At 37.7% G+C, this 18,645-nt stretch overlaps 2 protein-coding genes across 2 annotated transcripts in view; both read right to left on the reverse strand.

Annotated features, from left to right (window-relative positions):
- Positions 1-2,943: 2,943 nt before the first annotated feature.
- fezf1 (FEZ family zinc finger 1) lies at positions 2,944-9,848 on the reverse strand. Its single transcript, XM_030137651.1, has 4 exons — positions 8,538-9,848; positions 7,588-7,722; positions 6,600-6,732; positions 2,944-5,142 (listed from the first exon to the last, which is right to left on the reverse strand). The coding sequence occupies exons 1-4, from the start codon at positions 9,351-9,353 to the stop codon at positions 4,907-4,909; spliced, it is 1,320 nt and encodes a 439-aa protein (XP_029993511.1). The 5' UTR covers positions 9,354-9,848; the 3' UTR covers positions 2,944-4,906.
- Positions 9,849-12,248: 2,400 nt separating this feature from the next.
- Positions 12,249-18,645, reverse strand: part of cadps2 (Ca++-dependent secretion activator 2) — a 308,305-nt gene continuing 301,908 nt past the window's right edge. The window contains exons 30-31 of the mRNA XM_030137611.1: positions 18,516-18,620; positions 12,249-15,246 (exon numbers count right to left, since the gene is read on the reverse strand). Coding sequence (XP_029993471.1) covers positions 15,076-15,246; positions 18,516-18,620 — 276 coding nt within the window. The 3' untranslated portion in view covers positions 12,249-15,075. The remainder of the gene's footprint in view (positions 15,247-18,515; positions 18,621-18,645) is intronic.

Below are 18,645 nucleotides of genomic sequence, written 5' to 3' on the forward strand. Positions count from 1 at the left end.
GTATATAGTATTCTGAAAGTGCGCCATCCCGTTTCCTGTTGACGCCGTGGGAGAATGGACGGAATCTGAAGAAGTGAGGGGAGTTAGAAACTCTGCTCAGCTCACCCCGGACGAGCGGAAACATTTACATAACAAACCAAGCAGGAGCCTGCCCGTACATGTCCTCAGTCCGGACCGAGACAGCGGAGAAGGGCTTCACGGACTCTTCAACAGCGGTCCGAATACCCTGAAGGATCCCCTGGCTCAGGTTTGGTCTGAGCATGCGCTGTGCACACGGGCGCTGAAGGTGATGCAGAGTTTCTGAGCAACGTCTCCACCAATCAGATGTCAGGGATGAGGAGCGGCCTCCTGCTCCACCTGTCGCACGGTGATGACGGACAGAGGACAGGACTTTTAAAATAGTAGTAACGTAAGTCTGTGAAATAAAACACTATTAATAAAATGGCTGTTTTAAAGAATCTGTGTGACTCAGGCTAAGCCACGTGAAATAAGAATTATGAACAAATAAAATAAAAGTGTATTTGTGCTTGAGCTTAAATTGACTCTATTAGTAAATGCAAGTGAAGCTGGGTATTTTTTTCAAGTCAAACTGCATATTTTTCATCAAAAAAAGTTCTGAATGCCTAAAATTGTATTATACAGACTCTATGTATTGACTTTAACTTTTGATAAAGTACTTGTTTTTTTGTTTTGTTTTGTTTTAATTCTATGTTGTTGTTATTATTAAACTGTCCAGCCATGACAAATGACTCCAGACCTGTTTAGATTTATTTTCCATACATGGCACAATTTCGAAGGTGTTACATAGTCCTGCGAAGCTTCTCTATGGATATTTCAGTTTCAGTCTACAATAAAAAAAATGTCAATAATGTCCATTTTATGAAATATCATATAAAGTATCAATAAGTGGATTACTTCAAAACAAAGGATCTATGACCTTTGATCAATATTATAGTATTATATGTGAATAGCATGTTTTTGTAACTTTTTGAGTGTGTTGTCCAGGAAAAATTACTGAATAAAATATATAACTTGTTTAGAAGTGTACAAGTTGCACATACTTTACTGTTAAACACTTAACATTAGTGACAATACAATAGATGAAACTACAGTTCAATGCAATGTAAGGCATATTTTTGATCTGCAACCATATAAGTACAAAACAAAATTTAGTCTAATGAAGATGGTTTTCTTTCTTACCTCAAAATCTCTTTTTTCTTTTGTATCCATAGATTTACATTTACCATGTCTGAACTGGTGAAAATTTGATGCCCATCTTATTAACAATCAAAGGTGTCAAAATCATTTTAGTTCAGGGGCCACATACAGACCAATAAGATCTAAAGTGGGCCAGACCAGTAAAATACTATCACAGTAACCTATAAAAAAAGAAACTGTGAAAAAGTTAAATTACATGAAAATGTTTACATTTACAAACTATCCTTTTACAAAAAAATGTGAGTAATTTGAACAAATATGAACAACCTGAAATGTCTTAAGAGAAGTGCAGTTTTGACACTATTTTGCCTGTTACTAAATGTTTTGTGTATTTGTAGATCCGCTGTGATCTGTAAGTTGTAATGTACATGTGTAAATGATAAACTGATGTATAATATTATAAGAAAATTGCAGTAATTTTTCTCAAGAAATTCCAGATTGTTCATGGTTTTTCATGTTAGTCACATTTTTTTAAAGAATAGTTAAACATTTTCATAATGTACTTTTGTACACTAAATCACAGAGGAAAAATTTGGAGTTGTCATTATTTATAGGTTACTTTATTATTTTACTGGTCCACTCACTTGAGGTCATATGTGGCCCCTGAACTAAAATGAGTTTGACACCTTTGCCTTAGATGGTGGAATTTGTGGCGACGACGATACCTGACCTCCTCTAAATTAATGCAGTGCACTCCAAGTCTGTGTTGTAGAGATGTCAGGTTCATTCTCGATACCTGGATACTTGGAAATTATATGCATGAACATCTTTGTGTCCACTATTTAGAATGACTCTGACCTCAAAAACTTTGTTGAAATGGCGTTAAGCTGAATACACTGGACAAAACTGGGAGCAACAACAATCATGACTAACGTGAAAATATCTATCTATCTATCTATCTATCTATCTATCTATCTATCTATCTATCTATCTATCTATCTATCTATCTATCTATCTATCTATCTATCTATCTATCTATCTATCTATCTATCTATCTATCTACAAAACTGTCTTCTACAAACCCAGTAAATGTATAGTTTTGTGTTCTCTAGTGTTTCTGGATGAAAAAGTGAGCACACACAGTTAATTTCATTTATTATATTTCTTTGCGTTTAAACGTTCGCAGCAGGAGGCCTGAAAACAAACTTTCACTGTAACAAGATTTTTTTTTGTTTTGTTTTAATACCATAGTCTTGACTTTCACACTTCTCTTTAAGTTACATTGTACAGTTGTACAATTTAAAATAAATATCATAAAACACTTCTTTTTACAATGATCCTGAGATTGAAATAAAGAATAACAGCAGTCTGACTGACAGAGGGAAAAGTCCAGTTCATCCTCAGTCAGTCAGGACCAGAGATGTGGAGGAGAAAAATAAAAAGTACAGTGAGTGTAAGGGCAGCCATTTAATTTGAAAATATATTTTAGGTTAAACTTAATACTCAGCTTTCATTTATGGGCCTAAATTCACATGAACAGCCCAGAAAATATAGTCCCAGTTCACCGTTCATTCTCTTATTTTGAAAGTTCAACACTTTGTCCTGGACTAGATGTAAACAATCTTAAACACATCATGCTGTTATCATGTGACTATAATGACATAATAGACTGACTGATGAAAACTGATTGAATTCAGCCATAAACTGTTAAAGGCTGAGATTAGATAGTTAAATCAAACAGCTCCTCTGACGCTCAATGCAAACCTCAGGGCATATTTTATAGTCTTTTTTTTTTTTTTTTAAATTTAAACTCTAAATAAAAGCAATAAGAAATACCAGTCTGATTCTGTTGTGACACATTGTGAATGTCATAAACTCTTTTTACAAGTATACTTTTCTTATTGTAAAGAAATCCCATATTTCATCTCAGACCATCACTGACTCACCCCCAAAATACAGCATTTTTAAAAAGGTCTGGTAATTTCTTTAAACTAGAAGTCATGTAGAACAGGAAGAAACAGTGCATTTTTGGGGGACTATTTTCAGTGGCGTATTAATCTCCTTTCAGTCCTGTAGTGATATCGTGGAGGCTGTATGTGGGGCTGAATCCAGTTGAACTACTGCATATGACTTCATAGTAGTGAAAGTCTGTGGCTCATGGATATGTTTGAATAGTGTTTTTGGACATCAGTGGAGCTCTATGGTGCATAGGAAGAGGATACCTTAGTCTTGCACATTATGGGATTTGTTGACAAGAGGAAAAACATATTTTTATCAGCAGCTGTGTTTAATCTATTGGTATAAGTCATGTTTTTCACAATAGAATCTGTTCAGATGTGAGTCACTGTTTGGCTTCCACGACATCTCTGGTCACAGAGTTCATCAATCTCACATCCTGAGATGCAACTGAAGGTAATCACTGATGACTAATGAGACAGTTCTTAGCCACCATGATAATGATCCACTAATGATCAGAGGGATGAAGGTGGAAGTTCACAGTGCCCTCGATGAGTCCATCACACAGAAGCATTGCAGCCAGTCAGGAAGGCCCAGAGGTCAGAGGTCAGGGGTCAGTGTTGTATCAAGTCTGAGGGTCCACTGGGGGGCTCCGTGGGATAAGGAAGTGTCCTGATGGCTTTTTTTTTCTTTCTTTCTTTTTTTTCTCATAGGGTCAAGTTCAAGGGTGAGGTTAAATTTCAGGTCCACAGGCCTGGGGTGTGACTGAAGGAGTCAGAGACGGGGTCATGTTTGGGTGAAATATGAGGGATATTTGTACAAGGGTCTGTTTTTAAAAATGAAAAAATGAGGAAATCAAACAGGATCCTTTGTTTAAAGTGAGGAAAATACAGATAACGCTCTGAAAAATGACACCAAACTGAATGAGGAGGCGTGAAATTCACCTTAACTGGAAAAAATACTGTCAGAATTCATTGGATATATCTAGAATTTTGTAAATACTGAAGTCGTGAGTCGATGTGCCTTACTTAACTGGTCCAATTACAGGATCTTTTTATAGATTTTTTCACAGAAATGTGGGCAGGTGACGTAGCTTTCTTGGCCCTGAGTTTTTCCTACAGGCTACTATCAAGAAAAATACTAATGGATGGTAAAGACAGAGTCAGCAGCAACAATACAGCGTAAAACACACCCTTGTCACATTATCAATACTCCTTTAGTGACTTTAGAACCAAAAACAGCTTCTTTTTTAATTCTCTGATGTGAATATTTTCTCAGCTTCTTTGCCTTAGATCAAATTCACAGACGGTTTAGCCCAGAAATGGGGACTGGGGCAGAATTAACATGTAGCTCTAAGAGTTTAGAGTTTCAACACATCACAAGAAGGAACAGAAGACTATTTTAAGTCATTTAGAAGAAGAATTTAGGGGAAATTAGGAATAAATTATAAATTTGAGGAAACTGAAATGCCATATGGAGCAAGCAAATGTATATGTAGCACATTATTATTATTATTATTATTGTTATTATCAGATGTCAGTTTGTCTGCAGAGTGGGTTTTAGTCATATTTTTACTCAAACTTGGAAATTTAGAGCGTAGAAATATACTAAAGAAACAAGAGTTAAATGCTTGCAATTTAGGATAAATCACCTTCTTGCACCTACAGCAGTTTGTGAATCTGATGCATGGATACTTGACTTTGCTATTTCTTTTTTTGGGGAGAGGGGGCATGTTGTGATGAAGGCTCCAAAGTCACTTCTCAGGTCAGAGTTCAGAGGTCAGAGCTGTGTCTCAGGCCTGCGGGGGCGACTGCGCTCCGGCCGGGTCGTGCAGCTTCCTGATGTGTTTCTTCAGGTCAAAGTTCCTGCAGAAGCCCTTCCCGCAGGTGGGACAGGTGAAGGGCTTCTTGTCGTTGTGCGTGTGCATGTGAAAGGTGAGGTTGTACACCTGGTGGAATGCTTTGCTGCAGATTGAACACTTGAACTGCTTCTCTCCGCTGTGCGTCAGTTTATGGTTCTTGTAGTTTCCTGCACGAAAAGGGCGAGAAAAACATGTTATGAAAAGAAGAAAAAAATACTTTGGTTTTATGTGAAAACTGTGGGTTTAATGAGACAAGCACAGTGGGGAAGTGATCAACACCCCACAGTGAGACATGTGTCCAGTAAAGGGTTGTGAATAATGAATATTAAAAAAAAAACAAAAAAAAGACAAACATGTTTAATTCTACCAAGAATCAGAAGATGATCCAACATGTGAAACAAAATCAGGTCACATTTCAGAGAAATCCACAACAAAAACTACAATGGTCAATAGATAATAATAATAATAATAATAATAATAATAATAATAATAATAATAATAATAATAATAATAATCCACATTTTCATTAATCATTACATCTAATCTGTGACACAAAGAGAAGAGGAGCAACATCAAACAGGAAAAGAAACATGAGATGTTTGTTTTGAGCTGAACATTCACACACTATGTGGGATTATTTATGGTTTTATTTGGTGACGTTTTATATACAGAGAATTTTACTTTTATCTTTTTTAATTTTTAAATCTATTTTACATTAGTCACAGTTCATTCAGAGTAAAATGTAATAAAATAATCTGTTATTATCAAGTATGATCTCTTTGACTCCCTTTTATTATGATTCATTACAGGCCTCTGTACCCAAGTACCACTGCTGTTCACTATCCCTGAATTGTTTTTCACTGTTATTTTGTAAAGTATTATGATATTGTTTGATTTATGTTTTTTTTTTTTTTTTCTCACTCATTGCTCATACTGAAGTTAACATGTTATATTAGACTGAAATAGTCAATATTTAGGCTTTCACTTGATATTTGTGGATTTTACAAAAATTGTATAAAGTCAGACAAAAATAAATAGATAAATAAACATTTTCTACATAGTCAATACTCCAAAAATATTCGTCATACAAAAAAGTATCAGGTCCATAAAAGAGAAGCGAAGAATTCATCAAAATATCCATCCTTAAAATTGTACATTTATATTTATAAAGCATAAAGTGACGTAGGATTGTTTCTTTGTGTTTATGAATAATAAGACCTGAAAACATGATATAAAATGCTTATAATCTACTGTTTTATATTTTTCCATTATCAGGGTTTGTACTTGAACGTCTCACAGGTTTAACCGGAACTGCAACTAAAGCCTTTTCCCATTTTTTACTCAGGGAGGTAAAGAATTCGCTGATTATTTAGTTATAATAATCTTTATGAATTCATTATCAAGGAAAACTATATATATATATATATATATATATATATATATATATATATATATATATATATATATATATATATATATATATCATCCATGTAAAGCCACCACGAAACCTGAACGAGTTTCTTTTCATTTAAAATTTCTGCTGCTGCTCGGTTTTACAATAAACAGGAATAGAATAAAAAATAAATTAATAAATAAAAAGATTAAGATGAGTTGATATTTTTACCTTTTTGGTGAAATCCTTTCCCGCAAAACTCGCACACGAATGGTTTGTATCCCGCGTGGATCCGCGTGTGCGTGTTGAGGGTGGAGCTGCGGTTGAAGGCTTTCCCGCACTGGTTACATTTGTGCGGTTTTTCCTGCAAAATCATCAGAGATGTTTTATTATTATTCCTATTATTAGGGGGTTTCTACTATAAAACAAACGACAAAGTGGCTCATGCCAAGGCCACATACTTTAAATAAACGAACAGCCCCCTAAATAACAACAACAACAAAAAAAACTATATTATTCCCTATGTTTTATTTTTCAGACTTTTAGGATTTTAATCTTGGAGATTTTTTCCCCTCACACGAAAAATTAACAGTTGGCCTAAATAATATTTTTCTAATGCACCTCAAACATAATAAATGGACTGAAGATCCAGGTTTTACAGTTTCAACAATTCTGACCAGAAAACATAAAAATAAATGCCCAAAATAATCAGTAAGTAATATTTTTGTTAATCAGTAAATAATATATTATCGATAAATAATATTTTTTCTCATGCAGCAAAAACATAACGGAAGGACAAAGGCTTTAGGTTTTACAGTTAAGAAAAGATTCAAATAAATGCAGCCTAAAGGACACAAAAAATAAAGATAACGGAACTTTCAACTTGTCTTTTATTTGTAGTTTTCCCTCTGTTTTTTTTAATCATCACTTTTTAACAATTTATATGTCAGAGTATATTCTCCAAGAAAACAAAACAAAACAAAACAAAACAAAACAAAACAAAAAAAAAAGACAATGGAATGCACCCGATGAGGAAAAATTACATAAACAACTGATTGTTGGTTAAAAATGACGACAAAAAAACTACAGGAAAATCTTAATTTGCACGAAAGTGAATGTCAGATTTTATAAAGGTGTAACTTCACACCACACAGGTGTATTTTTAATAAACTACTGAAAACCTCAGGTGTCCTTGTGAAGGCAGTGTTTTTTTCCGTACCTGAGTGTGGATGATTTTGTGGCGGCACAGTGTGCTCGCCTGACGGAAGCCTTTCCCGCAAACTTTGCACACGAACGGGCGCGCGCCGGTGTGCACGGGCATGTGGCGGGTTAGGTTGTAGTGCGCGTTAAACACCTAAGAGGGAGGAAAAAACATAAACATAAGCCGTAAGAGAAAACAGAAAACAACTAGCAAAGAATCACACCAAATAAATAAAGATCTATGTCTTAATGTAAAATGAAAAAATAAATGAAGGGACATTTTACAGAAAAAAAAAGTCAGACCTTGTGCTTCACATAAGCGCAAAATGTAGCCTCACCATGGAGCTGTAATGGACACATTATGTCCCATTAAATGTCATCAGTCATGACTTTTTAATGGACTCTCTTTATCAATGGGTCGTTTCACATTAATAAAGATTCAACAACCTTCAGATGTGTAAATCATTTTTAGAATTACCCTCATCGTGTTGCCTGTAAAAAATAAGACGTGTAATCCATCATTTATTTAATAATAGCGCAGGTGTTCGGTCCGCAGTGCGCATGTCTTTGGTTCCGGTAACAATATGAGAAAAGGCTAAAGTATTTCTTAAAATAAAACAACCCTGATGCGATTTAACATAAAACTATTGAATAAAAAATATCCAAGAAAATAAGAAAAAGAAAACACGAACAGATTTTGTGAAAATTTGTCTTAAAATTAGTTTTCACGTTATATTTTTCCATTTAAAACATAAAAGAAGGAAACGGGCCTTTTTGTTTTATAAACTGTTGTTTAATCCGAAGGTAAAATTATTTTGTCACTCTATTTAATCATTTTAATAACTGGTTTATATTTTATCAGTCACTCATATAGAGAATAACAGAAATAAATTGTGTCTGATTTATGTTTGAATCTGTGAAAACTTTCTCGGTGTTTTGCCGTTAAAACGTGTCCTGATCCGGACTCACCTTTCCGCAGACTTCACAGGTGAAAACTTTGGGTTTGTTTCCGGGGCAGGAGCCGCTGAGCCGGGCAGCCGCCGCCGCCGCCGCCGCCGAACCTTTAAAGATCTTGTCGGTGAGGATCTGGTCCCGCTCCTTCATGTAGTGCTGGATGTGGCTCTGAGACAGCTCTTTAAAGGCCTGCACCCCGGACACCGGGTACCGTTCCCCGGCCTGCTGCAGGCCCGGTTTGCTCTTCTCCGTCATGAAGGCTTTGTGCCGGGCGGTCAGCAGGTACGAGGCCATGGGGTGCAGGTTGACCAGGCCGGCCGGAGGCGGACACGCGCCGCTGTCCCCGCCGCAGTTCAGGTAGCACACGGTGCCCATGGTGGGGAAGGAGGACTGGTTGACCACCCGGGGTCTGAAGAGTTTGTACTGGCCGACGGTCTGGCTCACAGCGGAGTCCTCAGGCTGGTTCTTATAGTTCAAACCAAAGCCCAAAATGTCTGCGGGAGCGGCCAGAGAGGACGCGTCAAAGTGTCCCGAGTCCAGCCCGGTGATGCTGAGCCGGTGGCCCGGCTCGTACCCGAGCGGCACCAGCGGGATCATGCAATGCAAGGAGGACGGACACACGTCTGGTTTCCCCACGGGAGCGGACTGGAACCAACTGGGGAGCGGTATCGACTTGGGCTCGGGCGTCCTGGCCATAATCCGGTCGATGGAGAAAGCGAGAGGCTTGCTGCTGCTGCCGCCGGAGGTGAGCATGTCGGAGCCCGCGGGCTGGCTCCCAGAAGCTGGGGGGGAGCCGAGGATACCCGCTGGGCGGCGGAGAGGACCGTCCATCACCTCCGCATCAACCGCTCCGCTACAACAACAACAGGAAGCTGCTGGAGAGAAGCCGGGGGTCGGTGGAGCTCCTCACCGGCCCGCTGGAAAGGGCATCATCTGTCGGGGAACCCCCCCCTCCAAATCACCGGCGCCGGTCGCTCCGTTTATTGACGCTGATTGCGGACAATCAGGGCGGCCGTGGGTCGCTCGATAACGCCGTGCGGAGAGCCGAGACCTCGCCGATCGTTACTGTCCAGGAAGGGGAGCGGAAAAGTAGATAATTTGCTCAATTCTCCTCCGTCGATTCTCTGCACTTGTCGCCGCTGGAAGAGGAGGAGGAGAGGAGGAGGCTGTCCTTTACTTGGCAGGACTCCTGCTCAACTAGAAGGTATTTGGTAAATCCCAGGTCCTCTTGTGGCTTCGCGTGACATCATTTTTTTTTTTGAATCGCAACACGCCAGACGCGCAGCGGCCGCGGGGTCAGGAGCTGTCAGAGCTTTAGATCAGATTTGGACTTATCTGTGGCCCACAAACCCCAACCCTTTTACGCACGGTTCAGGGAAGACACGGAGCTGTCATATGGGAGAGCTTGAGACACAAAACGCATCGAGGTATCGAACAGAAAATGGATTTCAACTCATTGATCTGAGCCTCAGTGGGTTTCGGCTCTCCTCGACCACAAACTTTGACGCGCTCATTTCTGTTCTTTTACGCACCAGGCACCAAAATACGCATCAGCGGCAGAAAAGACTGGCAGAAATTTGCTAAGATAAGAAAAACACATGTGGTCTCTCCACTCATCACTCCTTGTCTGTGTGTGTGTGTTTTTTCTTTTAACTACATTCGATGTTAACGACTCTTTTACGCACGACAGACACGGCGGCAGAGACGCACATTCCACATGATGAATCAGTGAAAGTGAATCAACAATAAATGTGTCATGTGTGATGAATTCAGAATGTGAATGGTTCAGTACATTTGCTCTTTAATGATCTGAAGCAAAAAGGAGAGAATTCTAAGTGACCGCTGAGCAACACGGACAGAAAATACAGTGAAGTCGATGTTCCAACAATAACCTCCTCCTTTTTATTCAGATGAAGCCTTTAACAGACACTATTGTAAATACTGTTATTGTGCGTCAAATACAGATTAATGGTAATCTAAGCTTTTCATTAGATGGCCGCAAAAAATAAACATTAGACTATTTATATGAAATGATCCCTGCGTTACGAGCAAAAATAAAAGAGCATAACATAAATCTGATCATTAACATGAACTTTCATAGGTTTCACACTTCATAAAAATGTAAAAGATCAAGTATTAATAAATACGGCTGGACAACGAAACATGTATTCAGGCTGTAAAAACGCATGTTATTAAGCTTCTTCCGTCGTAAAGGTTAACTCTGTGGAATATCCAAATAAATAATCATCGGCGTATTAAAGTGTGAGAGGTCTGATATCCAGGCCTATGGAGCTCTCAGGGTTTAGAATGGTCCTCTTTAAGGGGTCAGAGGTCACAGAGGATGTGCTGGCAAATAGTCAAATGTTCATTAATTATAACAATGACAGTTTCATTACAGTGAATTCTACACAGTGGGATATAACACGCACACACACTCACACAGGCTTTAAGAGGCTTAACAGGCTACAGTTGCAGCGGCCTATTGTTTTTTTTTTTTTTTTTTTTTTGCGTGAATTTTTCTTTTATTGTTACTTTTACGATTATTTTTCTGTTCTTTTACTTTGCAGTCCCACATAAGCTTTGTCTTATGTTTCTGACTCGCATTTACCTTCTTTTTATTGTTTTTTTTAATCCTTTCATATTCACCTATTTTCTTTTTCTATTTCATATTTTCACTGTTTGACCTTGGTTTAGAAAAATGCGAATGTAATGAAGTGTATACACTGTTAGTAGTAGTATTAATATATATATATTTTATAATTGCATGTATTGGAACATAAACCTTTAGTGCAGTTAGAAGTGGAAATGATTATTACTGTATTTATTATGAAATCTATAGCTTACATAGACTATGTATTTTTCTAGCTGCTGAAGTAGGCTCACTCTATTATTTTGAACCAATAATCTTATTTATACTGAATACATATATATATATGTTAATATATTGTAAACCATATGGGAGCTGAAATCAAAAACACAATTATCTGAAGGATTTATATCTGCGGGGCCTTTTTATTCTGAGCATTTATTTACCAACTGTTTTTCTACCAATACTAGTAATAATAATAACAATAATAATTCTATAGTAATTATAGATTAAAATGACAAATTGTTTTGCTGAGCTGCACTTACTAGATCATCTGGGCTTTTCATATCTATTTTGTGATGCTATGATGTGCGTAAATGGCTTTATTTTTGCAATGTCACTTTTTTCAGTGTGAAATCATGAATGAATAAAATGTGCTTTTTTCCATTTCAGCTGTTCGGTTCTCATACCTACTTGAATAAAATGTCCATTCTACATGTTTTGTGCAGTAAAAATTCAAGTATCCACAACTGATGATTCTGCTGACGGGTCCACGTCAGAGAGAAACACACAGAAACTGCGAAAACACTCCAACCACGTCAAAACCCTAACAGACCTTATTCTGCAATAATGGAAAAAATCCTTGTTTCTGAATGGAGTGGCATTTCCAGTGCTGCAAAGATGGGTTCCTATTGGTCAACAATGTAGATGTCCAAGGCATGTGATCCATCAAACTCTGAATCCTTAGCTTATTCATTTTGCTGCTAAATGTTTTACACATCAGTCACTGGTGCTTTAACGTGTGAATGTGTCATCATTTGACTGAGACATATGAAGTCAGAGAACCTTGGGTACACTTGTTAAACAAAATGAGTGAAAATTGCAAGGCAAGAAATAAAAAATCATGAATTGAAACAAGCTGCTTTAAAAACACTTTTAATAGTGACACTTAAGACACCTGAACAAAACAGGTGCACAATAAGACAATATAAATATACTCCTGATATAGATTTTGTCCATTTGGCCTTTGAACTGCACTGACACAAACCAGATCGGACAGTTAAAACAAACAGCAGGCTATTGCACAGAGTTTAAGAGGAGCTCTACACTGAATTTAGAGGTAAAACTTTTTTTTTTTCTTCAACAACAACACAGAAACAGAAGTGAAACAGTCCTTTCACTCACATCTGATCAGATTAAAAAGATTACAAACATGTTCTTTCAGGCTGTTCCTCTTTTTAAAAAAAGTCCAGTTTCAGGGTTTTTTTTTCTTCCTGTTTCTTAGACTTTAATTGATGTTGGATATGATGCACATCAGGCAGTACGACCATATCACTCTACAGCGCAAAATATTCTTCACAACAGTAAAATTCACAATGAACAGACGACAGAAGCAGATGTACGACTACATCAACATGTAGTCGTGTTTCTGAACATTTATTCTCCACAACACAGAGTTTTGCTGCAGCCTCAAAATTTTGTGAGACACTAATTGAACTGAGTGTGGTTTTATTTGAATCCTCATCTCTTTAAAGGAACTCAGAGTCCAGAGATTTGTTCTTAGAAATACATGTTACACCATTTTTGCAGTGTTACTTCCCAAAATTACCTCTAGTGGAGTAAGTTTCAGCTACAAATGTCGGTTCAGGAAGTAAAGCAATGCCTTTAGTTAGCTACTAGTTCATCTGCGGAGACATGAAATATTCACCTGTTATTCACCTTAAAGCTCAAATGTTTAACCAGAGCAAACCTAAATATTTCATTTAACAAAGCCCTGAATTACACACACCATGGGTTATGTGACTTTTTTTTTTTTTTTTTTTTGTATTTCTTACAATATCCACACACAGGAATTAGTTGTTAATGAGAAAATCATGCCTGTGGCAAATTTCTGTAAGTTCTGATTCTGCTGATTAATGTTCTTGTTTCAGTTCTTGTTTCCTGTGAAAAGATGGATTATTAGTATAATTTTAGGTGCACTCACTTCCAGTTTGATCGACAAATAATTTTTTTGGACAACCTGAAAAATGAAGATAAAGAAAAATACAAGAATTAGAACTGAGTTGAATTAAAGCAGAATTATCCTCAAAGGTAAGTTAAAGAAACTAAGGCCAGTGGGGTGCAATACTCAGAGCTGCCTCTAGGTGATGTCACTGAGGCATCAGACGTTCATTATGGTTTTTAAACATTCAACCAAATATACATTTATTTAAAGAAACAAAAGAATGAAGTAACATTCGTAAATATAATGAGGTTGCAGGGTAACAAACAGACAGGTGAAACAGTCAGACAGAACCTTTCATTTCCAGCATCCAGTCTAGGAAAAATAAAAATCTTTAGCTAGGATTCGGGTGAATTTGCCGTTTGAAATAAGACGCTACAACTGCAGATGACAACTAAGAGGGAGACGTTGGCTGTAGCTCTGCTGTACAAAGTGACATCAATAGGTGTATGGCTGCCTGTGGAGGGGGCGGGGCTTCCTGTCCTGCAGGTGAGAGAGGAAGGACAAGGTGTGTCTCAGCACCGGTCAGAGCGTCTTTTGGATGCCTCGCCTCACCTTCATTTCCTGTTTGTTGTACATTCGGACTCATGTACTATGTTTTTATCATGTATGTACATTGTAGCTTAATTATGATGTGACAGGTCTGATAAACGTAGGGGTTGGGGGGGGGGGGGCAGCAACCTGATCCAGACCTTTTATCACAGCTGATGTGTGCATCTGTCTACACACTTCTTCAAAGGGGTCTCCTCAGTACATTTTCTTGTATTTCAGAGAATTAAACCTGTGGTTCTACATGCAGACGATGACTGAGATACCATGTACAGGAAATGCTGCGATTTCAAACTCAATCTATAGTCACACAAATCAAACATTACCACTGTGTGCTTCTGAAACTACAGACATCTCAGCATAAATGTATCATTAAATGATAAATTCATGACTCTCTTCAGTAGAAAATGTGGTTGGGGTGACCCAGTAGGTTTATAAAGTTCACATCCCAGCTCCTGCAAGATTTCAGATTGAGAAAAAAACATAAATACTCTTTGATTAGTGTCAGGAAACAATCATTGTTTGGTTAAAATAGAATCAATACACTGTGACTCATTTTTCTGTATTAAACTGATGCTACATGTGTAACAATATTGATAATATATGAATTATATGTACTGATTTATGTATTGATGAAGCATTTCTGGCTCAGAAAAAGTGAGATTATGCATGTTTGTAGGCAAATATGTTTTCCTGGCAAGTGGGGTATTTAGATTTGTTTTGCACCAGAAGCCTCTTTATATCCTCAAATAACATATATTTTTTTGTTTTGGGGTGGGGAGGTTAAAATTCAGTGAAGGAAATGTCTGAAATAAACAATTTACTAGCTTATGTTTCCATGAAAACATAGACTGAGCCAATGACTAGACTGGACTGAGTCACTTTCTGTTTATAATTTTAGTTTTTAAAAATCTTTTTCCATGACTATGTAAAGAAAAAACTGAGTAAAGAGTCATAGGTTGTTTATATTAGCCAGCTCCATTGTCCAGTAGGACTGATGTGGTTAGATATTATTATTTTTAATTGGTTTCTACTCATGCTGTTTTGAAGTTCAATGCTTTGCTGTTTCAGGTCGACCTATCTCTATGTGTGAATGCAGCACTGGGAACATCAGCTGTAATGCAGGTCCTGGATGCTGTGGATAATCAGGCTGTAACAGGTGTGTAAATGGAGGGTGTGTGTCTGCGTCTGTGTTTTTAATCGTCCTCCTCGTCGCTGTCTCTCATGCTGATGCCCTGCAGACCGTCTCCCGCCTTCACGGCCACCGTGGCTTCCTCCACCGTCAGGCGGTTGTAGATGGTCTCGTAACTCTTGTTGTTGAGCGTACCGTCCAGGACGCCCTGCAGCCTGAAGTCACGGTAGGTCTTCTGTTGAGGATGGAGGGGCGGAGGGAGGGAGAAGAGGAAGAGAAGGGAAAACAGAGTGCATCTTAGGAATGCAGCAGGAGTGAGGAGGCGGCTGTTTTCACATTTGGAAGTACAAAAGCAGGAAGAGTGAGACTCAAGGACGAACTGAGTCTTTTATGTGTTACACTGGGAAGGCAGACTGAGGGGTTTTACCTTCAGTCAGAAGCCATTATCATTCTTTGTCTTGAGCTTTCAAGTTAAAGTCAGACTTTTCTGTACGTTAGAAAACTATAAGACAAAAAAAAGCTGTGGGCAGCAGCTCACAGTTGAGCAGTTTTCTCTTTTGTCTCGCTGCCTCTTTCCGCCATTGCCGATGCTTTGAAGGACACTTAAGTTTTTTTTTTTTTTTACCGATCCTATAATGTCACCTCCAATTGTTTTTGCATGAATTAGCTGCAATTTAAGATATTTTACAATCACTTCTGCCAGTCTCATTTGTCACACAAAAGTGACACGTGACTGTAAGTGGCAGAGGTGCACACCTGTTCAAAGAATATCTCAGACATTTTTACCTTGAGAATATGGTAACACCTGCTCACAGCTACAGAAGTCTAACAGAGGCAGTGTATTGATCCAACTTTGCTCGTCATCAGGTCACAGTGTTTGAGAAAAATACTCCCATTTATTCATCATACGCAGTGACAGGCGATAAGCTCTGTGATGACAGAGGTGGTTGTACACTTTCCACACAGCACAAGAGCAAATACAAAGAACAAAATACATACACAGACCAGTGAGGCAAAAGCTGTATGTATATGTTACATATAAAATCGTATCAGATTCATAATCTCACATGGAAGAAGATAGAAGAAAAAATTGTCTGCTGAACATAGGTGTTAACAAACTTCAATGATAATGTAACAAGAACAAATGACAATAAATACAATACACCTGTGTCACTTTGTATTTTCATCTGGTACTATTTCAGACTATCACCCCATAAAGGAGCTATATGTCATTTCTACTTTCTTTTTTTTCCAATTTCTACTTTCAAATATTATAAAGTGACCTAAAATGATCATAAGAATGTTGAGAGTCAAGAGCCCTGAAGTTATGCTCATGTTATTAAATTGTAGAGACATGGACTGAATATTCTCACTGACTGTCATAGAATTGATGTGACCACTAGAGGGAGTAGTGAGTCACTCTGCTGGTGAGGAAAACTAACACCACAGGGCCTTTGACCAAAGCGTCAGAAAGTGATGAGAACCACGAAGAAACAACTTTTAGAGTCAAAGAAAGTGACAAAGTGATAAAAGTTAGAAATACTGTTGTTCGATGACAGAGGGAAAGGGGTGACCCTTTGGGACACGTTTTGGGATTACATAAAGGTAGATACGTCTGTATGTATGAATGTATGAGTGCATGTATAGGTGTGTGTGTCTATACGGATATTTACTAGTTGATATTATTTTGTACCCACCTTCTTTTGTATCTGCTGCCTGTCTTTTATTTATTTATTCTATTCTTGATCTGTTATGTTTATGAGATAAAGAGTATGTCGAGTCTGTCGCCAGAGTTAATTGTTAATTATATACTACCTGTTCTTGTATGGAGAAACATATTAAGTTCGCCATGTACCAAGCCTATGAAAAGTTCAATAAAAACTTGAATTTCAAAAAAGAAATACTGTTGTTCAGCACTGGACACGGATATAAATGAAAAGAATGGAGTTGGGTGATGAAATCACAGCATATCTTCTACACGAGTGAGTTTGATTATGAGGCTTATGAAGGTATAAGGTTATTACGTGATTGTTTTACCCCGTGCCCCGAAGGGGAGGCAAGAGGTACTGTTTTTGGTTTGGTTTGTTTGTTTGCTTTTTTCTTTGTCAACACTGTAGCAGCAAAACTATTGGTTGAACTCATACCAAATTGGGTTTATAGATTGCCAGTGACCCAGAATAGATGTCATTACATTTTGGGAAAAGTAGTTCATATTTAATTCATATTAAATTGACTTTATAGGTTGTCAGTGACCCAGAATAGATCTCATTACATTTTGGGAACAGTAGGTCTAACTTCAAATTTTTTCAGAATTTTGAAAATCTTCCCAATTACTTACAATGGGCGAAATACGTGTGAGGGGCGGGGTTTGTTGCGCCTGACACCACTTGTTATCTTTGATAAGTTGCTGTTTGGTGATCCATGATTCGGACTAAACTGTGACAGTTCTGACCTTGTTTGGATGATTCCAGAAAGATCTTTAGTGCAGATATTGACAACACAAACTGTACAGAAAACAGGTGATTTGTGGTTTTACTCTGGTTGTTTTCTGTCCAAAAACAGAGCTAAGCTAACAAAGCTATCATGTAAACTAACAGCTGATGCAGCACGAGAAGACTACAAGACACAGTGCTATTCTGACTGACTGTTAAATGTTAAGTGTCTATGAGTTTTAATTTGAGGAAGGAAACTTAATGATACCATAACACAGCTGTGTGTAAACAATGAGCTTTATACTTTATTCAGTGAGTGGTTGTGTTCTGATACATGACTTCTCCCACCTTTTAAGAGTTTGATATATCAATATTACATATAATTAAGGTCTTTAAAAGAAAGAGACCCAACGGGCATTACCCCAGTGTTTTTCAACCTTGGGGTCGCCTGGAATTGAAATGGGGTCGCCTGAAATGTCTATAGTAATAGATAAAAAATAAATAATAAACTTACTAATAAAAAAAATATATGGTGAGTTGAGAGAGACAGTTACAATACATAAAAGACATGACAAACTCTGAAGCTGAAACTGAAGCACTGTGGTACTGTTTATCTTTCAAATGTTCATTGTGGTCGATTTCAGATGCTGCAGCTCTTTCATAATTCATAGTTTGAGTTATTGTTTGTTCAGTATTAATTGTCAGCCTTGTAAATACAATTTGGACTGACTGTACATATCCTGACCAAGGAAAATAAAATTGTCACTTTGTGCAGTAATCTACACCTGGCTTTTCTGCCGCCATCCATAATAATATACATTATATAGAATAAATGTTGTCTAAAATGAACATTTATTTGCAACATAGTATAGCAAACTATTACATGATCAAAACAAATTAATTTTAGCACAAAGAATGTCTGTTTTGAATGTCTGGGGTCACCAGAAATTTGTGATGTAAAAATTGGGTCATGAGCCAGAAAAGGTTGGAAACCACTGCATTACCCTATATTTTCAGATTTTTTTCTAGGTGTCATGTGTAGATGTGGGTAACTAATCTTCCTCTTGTTTACCTTGACAATTTTGATGAGAGTCTTCAGCTGGTACATGTGGAGCTGCAGGTCCAGTCGGTCCGTCAGCCAAACACACACCGCCTTCATGGAGCCTGTGTACCATTGCTGTCAGAAACAAACCAAAAACACA

The sequence above is a fragment of the Sphaeramia orbicularis genome, chromosome 6, assembly GCF_902148855.1.
Source record: "Sphaeramia orbicularis chromosome 6, fSphaOr1.1, whole genome shotgun sequence".
NCBI lineage: Eukaryota > Metazoa > Chordata > Actinopteri > Kurtiformes > Apogonidae > Sphaeramia > Sphaeramia orbicularis.

What these genes read in the sequence shown, in the direction of transcription:
- fezf1 (XM_030137651.1), bottom strand. Translation starts at nt 9,353, where the DNA reads ATGGACGGTCCTCTCCGCCGCCCAGCGGGTATCCTCGGCTCCCCCCCA. An exon ending in ACAAAATCATCCACACTCAG is followed by an intron (nt 6,733 to 7,587) that starts GTACGGAAAAAA and finishes ATGATTTTGCAG; the next exon opens with GAAAAACCGCACAAATGTAA. An exon ending in GAAAGGATTTCACCAAAAAG is followed by an intron (nt 5,143 to 6,599) that starts GTAAAAATATCA and finishes CTTTTCGTGCAG; the next exon opens with GAAACTACAAGAACCATAAA.